This window comes from Oculina patagonica, chromosome 13, assembly GCF_052425735.1.
Source record: "Oculina patagonica isolate OP01 chromosome 13, crgOcupat, whole genome shotgun sequence".
NCBI classification, from domain to species: Eukaryota; Metazoa; Cnidaria; class Anthozoa; order Scleractinia; family Oculinidae; genus Oculina; species Oculina patagonica.
The window spans coordinates 23,771,677-23,793,947 of NC_135770.1; the positions used below are offsets into that span (position 1 = coordinate 23,771,677).

The 22,271-nt window shown below is 38.3% G+C and overlaps 1 protein-coding gene across 1 annotated transcript in view; it reads left to right on the top strand.

The window, feature by feature from the left end:
- The window catches only part of LOC144637044 (uncharacterized), a 30,124-nt gene extending 8,281 nt beyond the window's left edge, over nucleotides 1–21,843 (top strand). The window contains exons 12-37 of the mRNA XM_078496213.1: nucleotides 159–493; nucleotides 914–1,055; nucleotides 1,445–1,767; nucleotides 2,105–2,246; nucleotides 2,504–2,626; nucleotides 2,983–3,317; nucleotides 3,736–3,877; nucleotides 4,269–4,591; nucleotides 4,929–5,070; nucleotides 9,503–9,625; nucleotides 9,982–10,316; nucleotides 10,736–10,877; nucleotides 11,280–11,602; nucleotides 11,944–12,085; nucleotides 12,571–12,693; nucleotides 13,024–13,358; nucleotides 13,781–13,922; nucleotides 15,429–15,751; nucleotides 16,087–16,228; nucleotides 16,929–17,051; nucleotides 17,382–17,716; nucleotides 18,143–18,284; nucleotides 18,684–19,006; nucleotides 19,957–20,098; nucleotides 21,133–21,255; nucleotides 21,704–21,843. Of these exons, the coding sequence (XP_078352339.1) occupies nucleotides 159–493; nucleotides 914–1,055; nucleotides 1,445–1,767; nucleotides 2,105–2,246; nucleotides 2,504–2,626; nucleotides 2,983–3,317; nucleotides 3,736–3,877; nucleotides 4,269–4,591; nucleotides 4,929–5,070; nucleotides 9,503–9,625; nucleotides 9,982–10,316; nucleotides 10,736–10,877; nucleotides 11,280–11,602; nucleotides 11,944–12,085; nucleotides 12,571–12,693; nucleotides 13,024–13,358; nucleotides 13,781–13,922; nucleotides 15,429–15,751; nucleotides 16,087–16,228; nucleotides 16,929–17,051; nucleotides 17,382–17,716; nucleotides 18,143–18,284; nucleotides 18,684–19,006; nucleotides 19,957–20,098; nucleotides 21,133–21,255; nucleotides 21,704–21,843 (5,465 nt within the window). The remainder of the gene's footprint in view (nucleotides 1–158; nucleotides 494–913; nucleotides 1,056–1,444; nucleotides 1,768–2,104; nucleotides 2,247–2,503; nucleotides 2,627–2,982; nucleotides 3,318–3,735; nucleotides 3,878–4,268; nucleotides 4,592–4,928; nucleotides 5,071–9,502; nucleotides 9,626–9,981; nucleotides 10,317–10,735; nucleotides 10,878–11,279; nucleotides 11,603–11,943; nucleotides 12,086–12,570; nucleotides 12,694–13,023; nucleotides 13,359–13,780; nucleotides 13,923–15,428; nucleotides 15,752–16,086; nucleotides 16,229–16,928; nucleotides 17,052–17,381; nucleotides 17,717–18,142; nucleotides 18,285–18,683; nucleotides 19,007–19,956; nucleotides 20,099–21,132; nucleotides 21,256–21,703) is intronic.
- The last annotated feature ends 428 nt before the right edge of the window (nucleotides 21,844–22,271 follow it).

Genomic DNA, 22,271 nt, shown 5'->3' on the forward strand with positions numbered 1-22,271 from the left:
TGCTGTAAGGATACGTTAAACTTAGTCACGAAAAACCCCTTATACACGAAAGCACTAAGGAGGTTAGTCGATCAAAAACAGTCGAGTGCCAAACATCTTACGAATTGTTTACTTCGAAGCTATATATTGTAAGGTTTGTCGTTTTTCTGGTAACATAGAGCCTCTACCATGTCATAAACCTCTTGGAATGGAAGACGGTGGAGTCTCTGATGGACAAATCAGTGCCTCTTCGGAATTGGCTCCAAACCATACTGCTGTCCAGGGTAGACTTAACTTTTTGAAATCCGGAGTCAAAGAGGGAGCGTGGACAGCGGGTTCTAATAATGGCAATCAATGGCTCCAGATTTACCTTGGGAATCGAACTCTGATAACGGGCGTTGCAACACAGGGTAGAAGTGATGCATGCCATTGGGTTACCAAATATAATCTCGAGTACAGTGACTACGGAGTGAACTTCGCTTACTACACGGAACAAGATCGAAGCTCAAAAAAGGTAAAGTGAGCTCTACGCTCATTTTTTGTCATGTTAGACGGACAATACCAAGATATAGTGACACGTGTTAAGCATTTGACTTAAAAATTATTCGCAGAAATAAAAGTGATTCTCGGCGATCACCTTGTGATAGGAAATAAACGCTCCAGTAAATTAAGGGCTTTGTAATTAACGCGACTTAAATTGTAACAGTCTGAATTCACAAAACATCACAAGGAGGAACGACAACAACGACAACAATAATAAAAACAACAACAACAAGTGAACCACATACATCGTTATCATTGGATAATTTCTCATACTAGTCATCAATGGGTTTGAGCGTTTAAATTTGATAAGATTTACTTTGTAATATATTACTCCTCATAACGCGTAATGCGGTTATTAATTTTTCTCTAATTTTTCTCATCATTAATTTAGGAATTTGCTGGAAACACAGACCAGAACACTATTGTTTATCATGAACTTAAGCCACCAATCAGGACACGTTACATTCGTTTTCGACCAGTTGCTTGGTATGTTGCCGTATCAATGAGAGTAGAGCTCTACGGATGTTTCCAAGGTATTCTAAAAAGGTTTTTCGTGTATGTGCAAACGAGAAAGCAAAATATTTTCATGTCGTTACTTCAAGCATTTTGTTTTCGTATGAAGCGCGCGCTCTCAATTTGGCGACCTTCCTGGACTTAACAACAGTATGACTTCGTTGGTCAACAATCAAATTTACATGAACGGTCCATGTGCTCTGAATGCACAGGTTGAACTTGATTATGTCTATGTATCAATAGGGTACGAGGGATCAACTGATTGATGTCCCTTTACTTTTCTAGGTTAGGGCAAGTGTAGCAGATGATTCTGATATCTAGCAAGAAAAATAATGCCTGCCTCGCTTACTGTACACCAGGCACTGTATAGAAAAGGTGAACTCACATTTTATTTTGTATCTACTTCCAGAATGTATAAGGCCACTCGGCATGGAAGACGGTGCTCTTTCAGACGATAAAATTACTGCATCTACTGAATATAACGGTCACCACGCCATCCAAGGCAGACTGCACTTTCCAAGAAGCAACCTAGCAGGAGCTTGGGTAGCATCCACCACTAATATAAATCAATGGCTGCAGATATATCTGGGTACCAGATTCGCCAATATAACAGGAGTAGCGACCCAAGGAAGAGACGGGGAAGCTAATTGGGTAAAAACGTACAATCTGCAGTACGGTAAAGATGAATTGAGCTTGCAATACTACAGTGAACAGGGACAAAGTGCTATCAAGGTGAATTAAGCTCAGGATGAACCAAAGCAGTATTTTTATTATTGGTGTTTGCCTTCATGGCGATACCTGGTGTTCCCAAGTTACCTTTTTGCTCACCTCTACATGTTTTTGTATAAATGAAGATATTTCGAATAGATTCGAATTACTTACTGATTGCCCAAATAGATTTAAAAAATGGTAACATGCTTTATCCTTTAACAGTGCTGGTTTTCTTAACTTTAGAATGCAAAGCTTCGTTGCCGATTTTATCTCGATTTCGAGTGAAAAGACTGCTGGTTTGCCATTGTGTAACTGTTACATTTTTCCAACGTTAAATAACGTTAAATTATTTACACAGACGTTTGATGGCAACACAGACTGGAAAAGTATTGTTTACCATGAACTTCAACCACCAGTCATAGCACGCTTTATCCGTATTCGACCAGTAACTTGGTATGGACACATAGCAATGAGAGTGGAGCTGTATGGCTGTATTGAAGGTAATGTAGAATAACTTTCCTTCCATGAAAAATATGCAAGCACTTTATTTGTAAGCTATAGTTTAATTTACAACTAAATTCAGAAGAGGTAATGGAAAAGCTTGTGTGATTTTCAACACTTGCTTATCTACTTTTACCGCTCGTGGACTCGATAAAGGCGAGAAAAAGCCTACCACCTTACCAGAAAACCTCACCCAGTATGGCCAAAAACCTTTACGTGGGAATTGACAATTAATTGTTTATTGGTTTTAATACAGATGAAGATGAATGCCAAAATGGAGCACACAACTGCAGCGTGAACGCGCAATGCATAAACACGTTTGGCTCATTTAACTGTACTTGTCTTCAAGGGTACTCAGAAGATGGTGTGCAGTGTTCCGGTACGTAGAAGGCAAACTGATAATTTGGGGTTAGCCACTAGCTCTCGAGTTCCTTAATTTTAATAAACCCGTTACAAACACTACCACTTTTGTTTTTCTAGGGCTTGGGGAACTGTTGTGACCTGTAATTGTTTTTGTTCGACTAAATACGGTAGTTAACACCGTTAAATGAAAATGTCGAATGCGTTTAATATAAGTTGCTGTAAGGATACGATAAACTTCGTCACGAAAAACCCCTTATACACGAAAGCACTAAGGAGGTTAGTCGATCAAAAACAGTCGAGTGCCAAACATCTTACGAATTGTTTACTTCGAAGCTATATATTGTAAGGTTTGTCGTTTTTCTGGTAACATAGAGCCTCTACCATGTCATAAACCTCTTGGAATGGAAGACGGTGGAGTCTCTGATGGACAAATCAGTGCCTCTTCGGAATTGGCTCCAAACCATACTGCTGTCCAGGGTAGACTTGACATTTTGAAATCCGGAGTCAAAGAGGGAGCGTGGACAGCGGGTTCTAATAATGGCAATCAATGGCTCCAGATTTACGTTGGGAATCGAACTCTGATAACGGGCGTTGCAACACAGGGTAGAAGTGATGCATGCCATTGGGTTACCAAATATAATCTCGAGTACAGTGACTACGGAGTGAACTTCGCTTACTACACGGAACAAGATCGAAGCTCAAAAAAGGTAAAGTGAGCTCTACGCTCATTTTTTGTCATGTTAGACGGACAATACCAAAATATAGTGACACGTGTTAAGCATTTGACTTAAAAATTATTCGCAGAAGGAAAAGTGATTCTCGGCGATCACCTTGTTATAGGAAATAAACGCTCCAGTAAATTAAGGGCTTTGTAATTAACGCGGCTTAAATTGTAACAGTCTGAATTCACAAAACATCACAAGGAGGAACGACAACAACGACAACAATAATAAAAACAACAACAACACGTGAACCACATACATCATTGTCTTAGATAATTTCTCATACTAGTCATCAATGGGTGTCAGCGTTAAATTTGATAAGATTTACTTTGTAATACATTACTCCTCATAACGCGTAATGCGGTTATTAATTTTCCTCTAATTTTTCTCATCATTAATTTAGGAATTTGCTGGAAACACAGACCAGAACACTATTGTTTATCATGAACTTAAGCCACCAATCAGGACACGTTACATTCGTTTTCGACCAGTTGCTTGGTATGTTGCCGTATCAATGAGAGTAGAGCTCTACGGATGTTTCCAAGGTATTCTAAAAAGGTTTTTTGTGTATGTGCAAACGAGAAAGCAAAATATTTTCATGTCGTTACTTCAAGCATTTTGTTTTCGTATGAAGCGCGCGCTCTCAATTTGGCGACCTTCCTGGACTTAACAACAGTATGACTTCGTTGGTCAACAATCAAATTTACATGAACGGTCCATTTGCTCTGAATGCACAGGTTGAACTTGATTATGTCTATGTATCAATAGGGTACGAGGGATCAACTGATTGATGTCCCTTTACTTTTCTAGGGAAGGGCAAGTGTAGCCGATGTTTCTGATATCTAGCAAGAAAAATGATGCCTGCCTCGCTTACTGTACACCAGGCACTGTATAGAAAAAAGGTGAACTCACATTTTATTTTGTATCTACTTCCAGAATGTATAAGGCCACTCGGCATGGAAGACGGTGCTCTTTCAGACGATAAAATTACTGCATCTACTGAATATAACGGTCACCACGCCATCCAAGGCAGACTGCACTTTCCAAGAAGCAACCTAGCAGGAGCTTGGGTAGCATCCACCACTAATATAAATCAATGGCTGCAGATATATCTGGGTACCAGATTCGCCAATATAACAGGAGTAGCGACCCAAGGAAGAGACGGGGAAGCTAATTGGGTAAAAACGTACAATCTGCAGTACGGTAAAGATGAATTGAACTTGCAATACTACAGTGAACAGGGACAAAGTGCTATCAAGGTGAATTAAGCTCAGAATGAACCAAAGCAGTATTTTTATTATTGGTGTTTGCCTTCATGGCGACACCTGGTGTTCCCAAGTTACCTTTTTGCTCACCTCTACATGTTTTTGTATAAATGAAGATATTTCGAATAGATTCGAATTACTTACTGATTGCCCAAATAGATTTAAAAAATGGTAACATGCTTTATCCTTTAACAGTTCTGGTTTTCTTAACTTTAGAATGCAAAGCTTCGTTGCCGATTTTATCTCGATCTCGAGTGAAAGGACTGCTGGTTTGCCATTGTGTAACTGTTACATTTTTCCAACGTTAAATAACGTTAAATTATTTACACAGACGTTTGATGGCAACACAGACTGGAAAAGTATTGTTTACCATGAACTTCAACCAGCAGTCATAGCACGCTTTATCCGTATTCGACCAGTAACTTGGTATGGGCACATAGCAATGAGAGTGGAGCTGTATGGCTGTATTGAAGGTAATGTAGACCAGGCATAACTAATTGATGACATCAATGACATCAACGAAATCAATGAGTAATCAATAGGTAATCGATAGGTAATCAGTTGACTAGTCATTGATTATTGTCGATGATCAATGAGTAATCGATGACTAATCGATAGGCCACAAAATTTTTTGTCATCGATTAGTCACCGATTGCATCGATTAGTCATTGATTGCATTGATTATTCAACGATATCATCTCGTGGTTGAAAACCGGAACTTGTAAAAGTATTAAATACTCAAGCTTGTACACGCCATAACGTCTTGTTAATCGGGCGTGGCCGATTTATAATTTACCTTTTGGGCGTCCTAGACGATAGTCTCCTTCCGGCCAAAAACGACGGAGATAGCCTGGGCCAATCGGTTTCATTTTAGTTTTGACAGCAAATCGTTGTAGGCACACTGGGTCGACTTTTGGGCTAATCTGCAATCTGGTTCTCTTCTTTGCTTCGGCGGGAGGACAGAGAAAAAAGCTTAAGGGGTAAAGTACTAATAATCACCATTGTGAAACTGTAGTTGCTTTGATAAGTTGAAGTTATTTTTGTAAATAAAAGGGGTAACGTCATTCATGTCACGCAATGTTTTTGTGGGAAACCTTGAAACTAGACGCTTTGCTGGTTTCTTCAAATAGCAGTGTGATCTGGCGGTATATTTTTTTGAGGCGGACTCCACTTTAAAACTATTTTTATATATTTAGCAAGAAGTATGTCGATTTTAATTTCCGCACAGTTGGGCGTCAAAGTCGCCTGTCACAAAGAGTAGAATGTTTGCACAACTTGGTTTGGATATATTTTAGATTTGCCTAGTGATGTTAGTAAGACACTTCTCAAGACGTCAGCAAAACATTGGCAATGTACAGTATTGACGTGAACTTAAATGGAATTTTTTACGAGATCAGTAAAGCTATCGAATGAAAAGATGACTTAAAAATGAAAACTTCGAATAATTATAATTAAATACCAATTGAATTTTAGATGAGAAATTCCGGAAGTGACATCTGTGTTCAAAGTAGGAATTTTTGTACAACTTAAAGTTCCGAAAAAAAAGATCACATGTTTTGTAAAAATCACAGACAACCATGATCAGGAAAACGAAACAGGCCAATGGGTTTTATTCACGAAAATACAACTTTCTTAAGAAAGAGTTTGTAAACAAGACAATGGAATCGAATTACATTTCACACGAAATTTGCATACATTTGAACTTGCAAAGAAGTATCTCTGCCGAGACATAATAGCGAGACCTTACATTAATAATTATTGTATTCTGATCTGATTGTTATTTTTTATACATTAACTATTTGAAAGTGGTTCTCATTGATGAAAACAAAACGGTTTTTCATTCACTGCTTGAAGTTTTTATAGACGTGAAAACATTCGCTTAATCAAATTACATTCTGCACGAAATATATATTTTGTATCCATTTGTCCCGAAACTTTTAGGAAATTGAAATCTTTGGAGACAGTACTGCAAAAAAAGCAGTTCATAGAATTTAATAAAAAGATAAGAACCATATTGATAAAGGAAATTTTAAAACTTTATTTTGGCTCATTTTGACGAAATTCAGGATTTTCAAAGACTGCCAGTAAACGGCTGTATCTTGTCTGTATCTAATGATTTTGCTACCGGTTTCGAACGAGCTAATTTTTCAACATGATATCATGGTAGCGGGCAAAAGTCGGTTCGTTCTGAATTTTTCAATACGGTATACAAGTTACTGGTCAATATACAGACCCTATGTACAGTAAAAAACGTTTTGGGAACAAACCATTCTGAACTTATTTTCTATGTTGATCAGTAAAAATCCTTAGTACGACATGGGGTTTGTTATCAAGTTCGTTAGTACGTTAATACTGCAAGGTGTATAACCTCAGAGAATTATTATCAAGTGTGTTTTGTTTTATTAGCGGTTTATACTTTAAGGTCTTGGTATGGGAGATCAAAATTAAGGCAAATTTCTGTTATTATCTGATTGCTTGGCACAGATTAGTACGATACTGAATTGGTTAGGAAATGTAAACAATAATTAAATTGAATGAGAGTAGAAAGGGAGGGACAGGTGGGGACGAAAGGCTTAGGAGATGGAAAGGGAGGGAGAATTAAAATCCATGCTTGGTTATATCACGCAACCTTTGACTTATGTTGTTTTCTCACAAGAACAAAACTTAAGGTGGGGTTCTACCTGAATTGAATGGAACTTTAAGGAGGCTCGATGTAGTTTTTTTAGCCGAACGGTGGTTGTATTGAAAATTAAAATTATCAAGGAAGCCAATGCTCGATTTTTGCCAAAATACACCATAATGATCAAATATGACCAAATTTTTATTTTTACCCGTCACTTAATCACAAAGGTTACCATAGCAACCACTGACGTTTTCTTTTGTTCTCAAACAATCTTGATTTTCTCGAAATCTAGATTGACTCTTGGTATTCATTTTTTGATATGTTCAAGTATAGTAGATTGACTACCTGAAAACAAAATTTTAGGAAAATCTGTAAGAGCGTTTTCAAGTAAATCAAGAATAAAGTTTATGTTAGTTCCTCATAATTTCCTACAATTGGCAGTCGATATATTTTAACAAATTAAAGCAAAAACTCTTTCGCTTTTAGTAAATGGTCTTTGATGGTGTAAGTATTCATATTTCAGTGAGAGTAACTGCGCTCAAATAATACGAAGCAATTTAAAAGTGCCTATTTTAGATTAAAACGGGGTTTTTCTGAAAATTTCATTCTTGATTTACTTGAAAACGCTCTTACAGATTATTCTAAAATTTTGTCAAGAGTTAGTCAATCTACTAAGCTTTAACATATCAAAAAATAAACAACAAGAGTCAATCTAGATTTCGAAAAAATCAAGCTTGTTTGAGAACAAAAGAAACGGTCAATGGTTGCTATGGTAGCCTTTCTGACAAAATGACCGGTAAAAAATTAAAATTCGGTCATATTTGATCATTATGGTGTATTTTGGCAAAAATTGAACATTGGCTTGCCAGAGAATTTTCATTTTCAAAACAACCACCTTTCGGCTAAAAAAAACTACATCGAGCCTCCTTAAGAGATTTAAAGAAGGGATTGAAGAAAAGAATGGAAACACCTCCAAACAGTTGACCCCCTCGCAAGAGCACTCCGGGTTGTCAGGAGACTGTTTGGTGTCCGTCCACCAATTTTTAACTTCAAATTCAAATTTTAAAATCACATTAAATCTCCAATATTTCTTATTTGTCTAAATTTTACTAATCCTTTGAGAAAAACTATCGCCTCCCAGACAAGCTTTTTTGATTCCTTGAAACGCGGCTGAAATGGTTTTCAGTGTTTTCCAGCCCTTATACTTTGGGTCAGTACTACTATTCTTCATCAGTTGCTATTGCAGTAATGGTATAAAACAAATACCTAATCATTGGTCAACTAGTTGTGATCATTTTCTTGACAATAGTAGTTATCTGATAAAGAGTATTGCGAAAAGGCTGCACTTTTCTTAGTGTTAAAACTTTATATTTTCTAGTCGTCTAGCTCAATCGGTTATTTTTATATGTAGTGTGCGAAATATATTTATAAATTGAGAACATTATGTCATTAAGTAATAATGCAATCTTGAAAACATTCCAGATATTATGTTCTACCAGGGTTCTACACACTAATACAGCTCATGTAGACTGTGACTTACGCAAACCTCCCACTGACTGTTACTAAAGTGACTGTTTTTCTAGTGATTTTTACTGTACTGTACCCCCCCCCCCCCTTTCTTAATTGTTAACCGCCCGATTTTAAGCTTCTCAAGCTTCTTGTTTTGTTAATAAATAAATAGTTGGGTAAAGTGAAATATTGAAATATCATCTGTATTTGTGATTAGCCCTTCACGTCTTGATATGCCGGAAGGTTATTTGACCTTTTGTGAAGCAAGGAATGTGTCTTTTGTGTGCAGTATAATAGTTGATGACATGATGTTTATGAGTAATCGATGGGTCATCGATGAGTAATCAATAACATCAATAAGTAATCAATTACATCAATGAGTAATCGATGTCATCGATGAGCAATCGATAGGCCACAAAATTTTTGGGCTTCGATTAGTCATCGATTACTCATTGATTATCGCCAATAATCAATGACTAATCAACTGATTACCCATCGATTACTCATTGATTACCAATTGATGTCATTGATCATCGATTAGTTATGACTGGTGTAGAATAACGTTCCTTCCATGAAAAATATGCAAGAACTTTATTTGTAAGCTATATGGAAAAAGCTTGTGTGATTTTCAACACTTGCTTATCTACTTTTACCCCTCGTGGACTGGATAAAGGCGAGAAAAAGCCTACCACCTTACCAGAAAACCTCACCCAGTATGGCCAAAAACCTTCACGTGGGAATTGACAATTAATTGTTTATTGGTTTTAATACAGATGAAGATGAATGCCAAAATGGAGCACACAACTGCAGCGTGAACGCGCAATGCATAAACACGTTTGGCTCATTTAACTGTACTTGTCTTCAAGGGTACTCAGAAGATGGTGTGCAGTGTTCCGGTACGTAGAAGGCAAACTGATAATTTGGGGTTAGCCACTACCTCTCGAGATCCTTAATTTTCATAAACCCGTTACAAACACTACCACTTTTGTTTTTCTAGGGCTTGGGGAATTGTTGTGACCTGTTATTGTTTCAGTTCGAGTAAATACGGTAGTTAACACCGTTAAAGGAAAATGTCGAATGCGTTTAATATAAGTTGCTGTAAGGATACGATAAACTTCGTCACGAAAAACCCCTTATACACGAAAGCACTAAGGAGGTTAGTCGATCAAAAACAGTCGAGTGCCAAACATCTTACGAATTGTTTACTTCGAAGCTATATATTGTAAGGTTTGTCGTTTTTCTGGTAACATAGAGCCTCTACCATGTCATAAACCTCTTGGAATGGAAGACGGTGGAGTCTCTGATGGACAAATCAGTGCCTCTTCGGAATTGGCTCCAAACCATACTGCTGTCCAGGGTAGACTTGACTTTTTGAAATCCGGAGTCAAAGAGGGAGCGTGGACAGCGGGTTCTAATAATGGCAATCAATGGCTCCAGATTTACCTTGGGAATCGAACTCTGATAACAGGCGTTGCAACACAGGGTAGAAGTGATGCATGCCATTGGGTTACCAAATATAATCTCGAGTACAGTGACCACGGAGTGAACTTCGCTTACTACACAGAACAAGATCGAAGCTCAAAAAAGGTAAAGTGAGCTCTGCGCTCATTTTTTGTCATGTTAGACGGACAATACCAAGATATAGTGACACGTGTTAAGCATTTGACTTAAAAATTATTCGCAGAAGGAAAAGTGATTCTCGGCGATCACCTTGTTATAGGAAATAAACGCTCCAGTAAATTAAGGGCTTTGTAATTAACGCGGCTTAAATTGTAACAGTCTGAATCCACAAAACATCACAAGGAGGAACGACAACAACGACAACAATAATAAAAACAACAACAACAAGTGAACCACATACATCGTTATCATTGGATAATTTCTCATACTAGTCATCAATGGGTGTCAGCGTTAAATTTGATAAGATTTACTTTGTAATACATTACTCCTCATAACGCGTAATGGGGTTATTAATTTTCCTCTAATTTTTCTCATCATTAATTTAGGAATTTGCTGGAAACACAGACCAGAACACTATTGTTTATCATGAACTTAAGCCACCAATCAGGACACGTTACATTCGTTTTCGACCAGTTGCTTGGTATGTTGCCGTATCAATGAGAGTAGAGCTCTACGGATGTTTTCAAGGTATTCTAAAAAGGTTCTTCGTGTATGTGCAAACGAGAAAGCAAAATATTTTCATGTCGTTACTTCAAGCATTTTGTTTTCGTATGAAGCGCGCGCTCTCAATTTGGCGACCTTCTTGGACTTAACAACAGTATGCCGGACTTCGTTGGTCAACAATCAAATTTACATGAACGGTCCATGTGCTCTGAATGCACAGGTTGAACTTGATTATGTCTACGTATCAATAGGGTACGAGGGATCAACTGATTGATGTCCCTTTACTTTTCTAGGAAAAAGCAAGTGTAGCCGATGTTTCTGATATCTAGCTAGAAAAATAATGCCTGCCTCGCTTACTGTGCACCAGGCACTATATAGACTGTATAGAAGAGGTGAACTCACATTTTGTTTTGTATCTACTTCTAGAATGTATAAGGCCACTCGGCATGGAAGACGGTGCTCTTTCAGACGATAAAATTACTGCATCTACTGAATATAGCGGTCACCACGCCATCCAAGGCAGACTGCACTTTCCAAGAAGCAACCTAGCAGGAGCTTGGGGAGCTGGCAGAAATGATATAAATCAATGGCTGCAGATATATCTGGGTACCAGATTCGCCAATATAACAGGAGTAGCGACCCAAGGAAGAGACAGGGAAGCTTATTGGGTAAAAACGTACAATCTGCAGTACGGTAAAGATGAATTGAGCTTGCAATACTACAGTGAACAGGGACAAAGTGCTATCAAGGTGAATTAAGCTCAGGATGAACCAATTGCAAAGCAGTATTTTTATTATTGGTGTTCATGGGGATATCTTGTTGTCCCAAGTTACCTTTTTGCTCAGCTCTACATGTTTTTGTATAAATGAAGATATTGTGAATAGATTCGAATTACTTACTGATTGCCCGAATAGATTTAAAAAGTTGTAACATGCTTTATCCTTTAACAGTGCTGGTTTTCTTACCTCTAGAATGCAAAGCTTCGTTAATTGCGGGTTATATCTCGATCTCGAGTGAAAGGGCTGCTGGTTTGCCATTGTGTAACTGTTACATTTTTCCAACGTTAAATAAAGTTAAATTATTTACACAGACGTTTGATGGCAACACAGACTGGAAAAGTATTGTTTACCATGAACTTCAACCACCAGTCATAGCACGCTTTATCCGTATTCGACCAGTAACTTGGTATGGACACATATCAATGAGAGCGGAGCTGTATGGCTGTATAGAAGGTAATGTAGAATATCTTTCCTTCCATGAAAAATATGCAAGAACTTTATTTGTTAGCTATAGTTTAATTTACAACTAAATTCAGAAGAGGTAATGGAAAAATCTTGTATGATTTTCAACACTTGCTTATCCACTTTTACCCCTCGTGGACTGGATAAAGGCGAGAAGAAGATAAAATAGGTAAAATACATAATGTTAATAATTAATCAAGTTAAAAGAAAGGATACAGAACCGTGACAGTAATTTGGATATGTGATCCTCAGAAGCCTACCCCCTTACCCAAAAACCTCACCCAGTATGGCCAAAAACTTTCACGTGGAACATTTCAAGTTTTTCTTTTTATATACTCGACTGCTCTCTTTTAACTGTAGATCCGTGAGAAGACTGATGAGGCAGTGCAACCATTTCTTGACCGTAGTCGTCTACGATTTAATTTTAATTCGACTCTTCTGTGTTGAAAATTAATTGTTTATTGGTTTTAATACAGATGAAGATGAATGCCAAAATGGAGCACACAACTGCAGCGTGAACGCGCAATGCATAAACACGTTTGGCTCATTTAACTGTACTTGTCTTCAAGGGTACTCAGAAGATGGTGTGCAGTGTTCCGGTACGTAGAAGGCAAACTGATAATTTGGGGTTAGCCACTACTTCTCGAGAACCTTAATTTTTATAAAACTGTTGTAAACACTACCACATTTGCTTTTCTAGGGCTTGGGGAATTGTTGTGTCCTGTTATTGTTTCAGCTCGAGTAAATACGGTAGTTAACACCGTTAAAGGAAAATGACAAGAATATGATAAGCTTCGTGACTAGAACCCCTTATACACGAAAGGGTTAAGGAGGATAGTCGGTCAACAAAAGTTGAGTGCCACACATCTTATGTATTGTTTATTTCGAAGCTATATATTGTAAGGTCTGTCGTTTTACTGGTAACATAGAGCCTCTACCATGTCATAAATCTCTTGGAATGGAAGACGGTGGAATCTCTGGTGGACAAATCAGTGCCTCTTCTGAATTGAGTCAGAACCATGCTGCTGTCCAGGGAAGACTTAAATTTTTTAAATCCGGAGTCAAAGAGGGAGCGTGGACAGCGGGTTCTAATAATGGCAATCAATGGCTCCAGATTTACCTTGGGAATCGAACTCTGATAACAGGCGTTGCAACACAGGGTAGAAGTGATGCATGCCATTGGGTTACCAAATATTATCTCGAGTACAGTGACTACGGAGTGAACTTCGCTTACTACACAGAACAAGATCGAAGCTCAAAAAAGGTAAAGTGAGCTCTCTACACTCATTTTTTCTCATGTTAGACGGACAATACCAAGATATAGTGACACGTGTTAAGCATTTGACTTAAAAATTATTCGCAGAAGGAAAAGTGATTATCGGCGATCACCTTGTTATAGGAAATAAACGCTCCAGTAAATTAAGGGCTTTGTAATTAACGCGGCTTAAATTGTAACAGTCTGAATTCACAAAACATCACACGGAGGAACGACGACAACGACAACGATAATAAAAACAACAACAACAAGTGAACCACATACATCGTTATCATTGGATAATTTCTCATACTAGTCATCAATGGGTGTCAGCGTTTAAATTTGATCACATTTACTTTGTAATACATTACTCCTCATAACGCGTAATGCGGTTATTAATTTTCCTCTAATTTTTCTCATCATTAATTTAGGAATTTGCTGGAAACACAGACCAGAACACTATTGTTTATCATGAACTTAAGCCACCAATCAGGACACGTTACATTCGTTTTCGACCAGTTGCTTGGTATGTTGCCGTATCAATGAGAGTAGAGCTCTACGGATGTTTTCAAGGTATTCTAAAAAGGTTCTTCGTGTATGTGCAAACGAGAAAGCAAAATATTTTCATGTCGTTACTTCAAGCATTTTGTTTTCGTATGAAGCGCGCGCTCTCAATTTGGCGACCTTCTTGGACTTAACAACAGTATGCCGGACTTCGTTGGTCAACAATCAAATTTACATGAACGGTCCATTTGCTCTGAATGCACAGGTTGAACTTGATTATGTCTACGTATCAATATGGTACGAGGGATCAACTGATTGATGTCCCTTTACTTTTCTAGTACTATTTCAAAAACGAGTGCGAGTGTTTCATCACGATTTCCAAACACGAGAAAACAGATGAAAGCACGAGGCCGCTTCGGCCGAGTGCTTTCATCTGTTTTCGAGTGTTTGGAAGTACTATTTCAAAAACGAGTGCGAGTGTTTCATCACGATTTCCAAACACGAGAAAACAGATGAAAGCACGAGGCCGCTTCGGCCGAGTGCTTTCATCTGTTTTCGAGTGTTTGGAAATCGTGATGAAACACGATGCACGAGTTTTTGAAATGACTTCTCTAAAGAAACAATACAAAATTATGCAGTGTCGTATTTTTTCCCATTTTTCTTTAAAATGCCTTGTATGTGTGATTTGTTGTATTCAGTCGGCATTCATTGTATTTGTGAGCTTTTGTTTTTAATTATCCAATAGTTTCGCGTTGCACCAAATTTGTATTCTAAAAGCGTTGTGAACTTGAAGGGATTTACATATTGTTTTTGCCATGGCCGAAGGAAGGTTTCGCTCCCCGAAAACAATCGAGGAAGAAGAACTTTGCGTAGAGAGAGCAGTACCGAAGTCTACCAGATATAAAAATAAGTGGGCAATAGGGATTTTTGAGGATTGGCAACGAGTGCGAAGTGTCAATGTTCCAATACTCGAGGTTGGTGGAGTTTTTAAAGAGTATGAATTGCACAAAGTTCAGCCGCTTACGTTAAGCCGCTAAGCCGTTAAGCCGTTAAGTTCAGCCGCTTACGCCGCTTAAGTTTCTCAGAATGTGGATATGGATACTATGCCAGTCTGTTTTGGCGACTTTAAGAAATGTACTTTAAACTTTAATTTCAAATGACTTAGGCTTGTCAGTTTGTAATTTGAAATGTTTTTCCTGGTCATTGTTTATTAAAAATTAATGATTCATGTAAAGCTGTGTTTGAGTAATATATGAATATGCAGATTAAGAACAATTTTTTCACTAGTGATGAAAACGTGATGAAACACTAGTGATGAAAACGTAATGAAACACTAGTGATTTTCAACTGGTGTTTCATTGAGTTTCCAACTCATCCACCTGACCCGAATGGGGCGCTCTGGTTGGCTTATAACGTCATGAATTATTAATGAGTTTGAGAAGGGAAAAGCAAGTGTAGCCGATGTTTCTGATATCAAGCTAGAAAAATAATGCCTGCCTCGCTTACTGTGCACCAGGCACTATATAGACTGTATAGAAGAGGTGAACTCACATTTTGTTTTGTATCTACTTCTAGAATGTATAAGGCCACTCGGCATGGAAGACGGTGCTCTTTCAGACGATAAAATTACTGCATCTACTGAATATAGCGGTCACCACGCCATCCAAGGCAGACTGCACTTTCCAAGAAGCAACCTAGCAGGAGCTTGGGGAGCTGGCAGAAATGATATAAATCAATGGCTGCAGATATATCTGGGTACCAGATTCGCCAATATAACAGGAGTAGCGACCCAAGGAAGAGACAGGGAAGCTTATTGGGTAAAAACGTACAATCTGCAGTACGGTAAAGATGAATTGAGCTTGCAATACTACAGTGAACAGGGACAAAGTGCTATCAAGGTGAATTAAGCTCAGGATGAACCAAAGCAGTATTTTTATTATTGGTGTTCATGGGGATATCTTGTTGTCCCAAGTTACCTTTTTGCTCAGCTCTACATGTTTTTGTATAAATGAAGATATTGTGAATAGAGTCGAATTACTTACTGATTGCCCGAATAGATTTAAAAAGTTGTAACATGCTTTATCCTTTAACAGTGCTGGTTATCTTACCTCTAGAATGCAAAGCTTCGTTAATTGCGGGTTATATCTCGATCTCGAGTGAAAGGGCTGCTGGTTTGCCATTATGTAACTGTTACATTTTTCCAACGTTAAATAAAGTTAAATTATTTACACAGACGTTTGATGGCAACACAGACTGGAAAAGTATTGTTTGCCATGAACTTCAACCACCAGTCATAGCACGCTTTATCCGTATTCGACCAGTAACTTGGTATGGACACATATCAATGAGAGCGGAGCTGTATGGCTGTATTGAAGGTAATGTAGAATATCTTTCCTTCCATGAAAAATTAGCCTGCGTAGCTGGCGGTATTGTTGGGTTTTTAAGTGCCTAACAGTAAGCGGCGAAGCCGCGACAACGAGCGGCGCAGCCGCGAGTGGCTTGGGAAGGAGAAGCTGCAGCCAAACCACTCGCGGCTGCGCCGCTCGTTGTCGCGGCTTCGCCGCTTGCTGTTGGGCACTTAAAAACCTAACAATACCGCCAGCTACGCAGGCTATGAAAAATATGCAAGAACTTTATTTGTTAGCTATAGTTTAATTTACAACTAAATTCAGAAGAGGTGATGGAAAAAGCTTGTATGATTTTCAACACTTGCTTATCCACTTTTACCCCTCGTGGACTGGATAAAGGCGAGAAGAAGATAAAATAGGTAAAATACATAATGTTAATAATTAATCAAGTTAAAAGAAAGGAAACAGAACCGTGACAGTAATTTGGATATGTGATCCTGAAGAAGCCTACCGCCTTACCCAAAAACCTCACCCAGTATAGCCAAAAACTTTCACGTGGAACATTTCAAGTTTTTCTTTTTATATACTCGATTGCTCTCTTTTAACTGTAGATCCTTGAGAAGACTGATGAGGCAGTGCAACCATTTCTTGACGGTAGTCATCTACGATTTAATTTTAATTCGACTCTTCTGTGTTGAAAATTAATTGTTTATTGGTTTTAATACAGATGAAGATGAATGCCAAAATGGAGCACACAACTGCAGCGTGAACGCGCAATGCATAAACACGTTTGGATCATTTAACTGTACTTGTCTTCAAGGGTACTCAGAAGATGGTGTGCAGTGTTCCGGTACGTAGAAGGCAAACTGATAATTTGGGGTGAGCCACTACTTCTCGAGAACCTTAATTTTTACAAACCTGTTGTAAACCCTACCACATTTGCTTTTCTAGGGCTTGGGGAATTGTTGTGTCCTGTTATTGTCTCAGCTGGAGTAAATACGGTAGTTAACACCGTTAAAGGAAAATGACAAGAATATGATAAGCTTCGTGACTAGAACCCCTTATACACGAAAGGGTTAAGAAGGATAGTCGGTCAACAAAAGTTGAGTGCCACACATCTTATGTATTGTTTATTTCGAAGCTATATATTGTAAGGTCTGTCGTTTTACTGGTAACATAGAGCCTCTACCATGTCATAAATCTCTTGGAATGGAAGACGGTGGAATCTCTGGTGGACAAATCAGTGCCTCTTCTGAATTGAGTCAGAACCATGCTGCTGTGCAGGGAAGACTTAACTTTTTGAAATCCGGAGTCAAAGAGGGAGCGTGGACAGCGGGTTCTAATAATGGCAATCAATGGCTGCAGATTTACCTTGGGAATCGAACTCTGATAACGGGCGTTGCAACACAGGGTAGAAGTGGTGCATGCCATTGGGTTACCAAATATAATCTCGAGTACAGTGACTACGGAGTGAACTTCGCTTACTACACAGAACAAGATCGAAGCTCAAAAAAGGTAAAGTGAGCTCTGCGCTCATTTCAGTTTTCTAACGTTAGACGGACAATACCAAGATATAGTGACACGTGTCAAGTATTTGACTTAACAATTATTCGCAGAAGGAAATGTGATTCTCGGCGAACACCTTGTTATAGGAAATAAACGCTCCAGTAAATTAAGGTCTTTGAAATTAACACGACTTAAATTGTAACATTCTGAATTCCACAAAACATCAAAAGGAGGAAGGACAACAACGGCAACAATAATAAAAACAACAACAACAAGTGAACCACATACAACGTTACGATTGGATAATTTCTCATACTAGTCATCAGTGAGTTTGAGGTTTTAACTTTCATAATATTTCTCCTGTAATAACGTACTCCTCATAACACGTTATGCGGTTAATAATTGTCCTCTAATTTTTTCTCATCATTAATTTAGGAATTTGCTGGAAACACAGACCAGTACACTATTGTTTATCATGAACTTAAGCCACCAATCAGGGTACGTTACATCCGTTTCCGACCAGTTGCTTGGTATGTTGGCGTATCAATGAGGGTAGAGCTCTACGGATGTTTCCAAGGTATTCTAAAAAGGTTTTTGCGTGCATGTGCAAACGAGAAAGCAAAATATTTTCCTTTCGTCACTTCAAGCATTTTGAGTTCGTATGAAGTGCGCGCTCTCAACTTGGCGACCTTCCGGGATTTAACAACAGTATGACTTCGTTGGTCAACAATCAAATTTACATGAACGGTCCATGTGCTCTCTATGCACAGGTTGAACTTAATTATGTCTATGTATCAATAGGGTACGAGGGATCAACTGATTGACATCACTTTACTTTTCTAGGGAAGTGCAAGTGTAGCCGATGTTTCTGATATCTTGCAAGAAAAATAATCACTACCACGCTTACTGTACACCAGGGACTGTATAGACTGTATAGAAGAGGTGAAATCACATTTTATTTTGTATCTTTATTTAGAATGCATAGGGCCACTCGGCATGGAAGACGGCGCAATTTCAGACGATAAAATTACTGCATCTACTGAACTTGGCGGTCACCACGCCATCCAAGGCAGACTGCACTTTCCAGCAAGCCACCTAGCAGGAGCTTGGGTAGCAGCCATTAAAGATACAAATCAATGGCTGCAGATATATCTGGGTAACAGACTGGTCAATATAACAGGAGTAGCCACCCAAGGAAGAGATAGGTACAGTCAGTGGGTAACAATGTACAATCTGCAGTACGGTAACGATGAATTGAGCTTGCAATACTACAGTGAACAGGGACAAAGTGCTATCAAGGTGAAGTAAGCTCAGAAAGAACCAAAGCAGTATTTTTATTATTGGTGTTTGCCTCCATGGCGATACCTGGTGTTTCCACACTTTTTTGCTCACCTGTGCATGTTTTTGTATAAATGAAGATATTCGAATAGAGTCGAATTACTTACTGATTGCCCAAATAGATTTACAAAATGGTAGCATGCTTTATCCGTTAACGGTGCTGCTTTCCAGCAGTGTTATTACTACTATATAGTTGTCCACCCCTCGAACCACTGGGCCTAGGTCTGATATATGGGTAAATTGGCGGCTAATAGTACTTATCGATGATACAAGGGGCTTCCCACTCTCTGGTTTTCTTACCTCTAGAATGCCTAACTTCGTTGCCGATTTTATCTCGATCTCGAATGAAAGGGCTACGGAACATTTTTCGAGTAAAAAGGTAGATTTTGGAACAACACAATCTTCTCTTATCGTAAAGCTAGTGTATAGGTGTTTTACACCTGCTCTTAGAACAAAGCCTTCGAATAACAAATGAGCTTCAGGTTTTAAGGGCGTGAAAAGTAATATTTTTAGAATTTTCTATATTTGTTTAGCTTACGTAAGTCAAACTGAGTTGTCGAAACGCTATTGCCTAGAACTCGTTTATGACAATTGTCCTTTTTGTAATAACTTTGAGTTCTGCCTCTGAGCGAGTGAGTTAAGATCTCCATTAAACACCATGTTCCTTGATGATGTTTTGGTCCACTTGATATAAAAGATCCCGGAAGGTGGCAGGGCACTTCCCGCTCAGCCATAGAGCTTAATCCCCGAAAAAGCCCCTGCTACACTTCCCACTCTCTGGTTTTTTTACCTCTAGAATGCCAAGCTTCGTTGCCGATTTTATCTCGATCTCGAGTGAAAGGGCTACTGGTTTGCCATTGTGTAACTGTTACATTTTTGCGACGTTAAACAAAGTTAAATTATTTACATAGGATTTCACTGGCAACACAGACTGGAAAAGTATTGTTTACCATGAACTTCAACCACCAATCATAGCACGCTTTATCCGTATTCGACCAGTAACTTGGTATGGACACATAGCAATGAGAGCGGAGCTGTATGGCTGTATTGAAGGTAATATAGAAGACCTTTCCTTTCATAAAAGTTATACAGCAACTAAGTGTGTTAGTTTGCAACTAAATCAAAGCGACCATTAAATTGTCATATGACTTTTAACACTTTCTTATCCACGTTTCCCTCTCGATGATGGAGACAGGCCTAACCGCAGACAATTTCTATTTATTTGAGCTGGACTGCTCTCCCTTATCCTTGAGATGACTGTTAAAACTGGTCTACGATTTAATCATCATCATCATTATCATCATCATCATCATCATCATCATCATCATCGTCGTCGTCGTCGTCGTCGTCGTCATCATCATCATCAATGTTTGTTAATTTTATAAACGAAATCGTATATAAAAAAAGAGTAGGGCACGAAGCACCCGGTGTTGTGGTCTGGCCTTTGTGTGTAGTAAATAACAGTATGTGTACAGCGCATTTGAATACATACTTGCTACACATATTATCATGCATTATCATTATCATATTCACATGTTACCGGTCTTAATAAGACATGTGAATTTAAGCCATTGCACATTAAGTACGGCACTACTTAACTAAGAAAGATAAAGTGTAAAAAAATAATAAAAGCGGATTCTTCAGTTAATAATGTTTTTTTTTTGCTGAGAATTGTAGTTTTAAGAATATTCCAACTGGGCAGCTGTCTAATCACTAAGGGGATCTTGTTCCACTGAACAAATCCCTGTAGACAGTGTAGGCTCCATTTCGCAGACTCAATTCCAGATCTGGGGTTAAAAAAGATGACTCAGAGTTTCTGAGATTGCGTGTGTGTGTACACTTGGGATATTGGTAAAAATCTGCCTCAGGTACCATGGAGGACGAGTTCTATTGGCTTAATACAAAATTATGGCTAACTGTTTTGTTATTTTGCTTTATTTCCTTCCCCAGTCAAGATCATCTAACAAATCACTTGAACAGATCTCAAAATTAGGACAGTTACATTTCTAACAGCCCTATTTTGTCCCATTTGATTTTCAGTCGACTCTTCTGTGTTAACAATTTGTTGTGTATTTATTTTAACGCAGATAACGATGAATGTCAAAATGGAACACACAACTGTAGCATGAACGCGCAATGCATCAACACGTTTGGCTCATTTAACTGTTCTTGTCTTCAAGGGTATTTAGGAGATGGTGTGCAGTGTTCCGGTATGTAGAAGGGACATTGATGATTGTAGTTAGCCACTACCTCTCTAGCACCTCAATTTTCATTCACCCTTTGTAACACTACCACTATTGTTTTTTAGGACTAGGGACTTTGTTGTAACTGTTATTTAATGTTTCAGAACCAATTACATGTATCGTTCAAAGAGGTAGTGGGCGACCAATAATTTGACTCGTTTTATTTGCTTGACTTCACTTTGTTGGTTTTGTTTAACATTTTTGTTTGTTTGTTTACTTGTCATTTTTTGTCAAGTGCCATTAAAGGTATAGGTGCATAGGTATTACACTTAACATTTTTACCCTATTCGTGAATTTTGTGTGGACATCTGAAATAGTTTCCATAAGTGTAAAGACCAGCCTAAGAAAAACTTTATATAAGATGAATTGGATTGTTCTTTCGTGGATTATTGGTATCTGACTGGTTCTTTCGCAGATCTTGACGAATGCCAAACTGGCACGCACGACTGTGATGTGAACGCTCAGTGTGACAACATTATTGGGTCGTATAACTGTACTTGTCTCCAGGGATATTCAGGAGATGGCCAGGAATGCTACGGTATGGACATGGTTTAAGGGTTCGCATAAAATATACTTTGGAGAACGATTTTTGTACTAGTTACTTGTATACATAGCTTTTGCGTTATCCGCAAAATAAGATGTTTGCCAGTTGCCCAATCTATTTTGTCATCTCATCACTTTAAAAGAGAACTAAAAAGAAAACAAAAGATAACAAACTAACGAATAAACTTGTTAAACATGAAAAATAGCGCGATAAAGCACCATTAATAATACATGTTAAAATTCGGAAGGTTGAATAAACAGGTATCAAGAATTGCACCGCGAAACCCATTTTAAAGTTGAATAAAAAAGTATAACCCAAATGTGGCCAGAAATCCACAAGGAGAACGATACGAATTAAGCAAGGTAATTTTCAAACAATGGTTTGGTAAAATACAGACAAGCAAAAGTAACGATAAAAGGCGACGTTTTGGTGTCCTCAT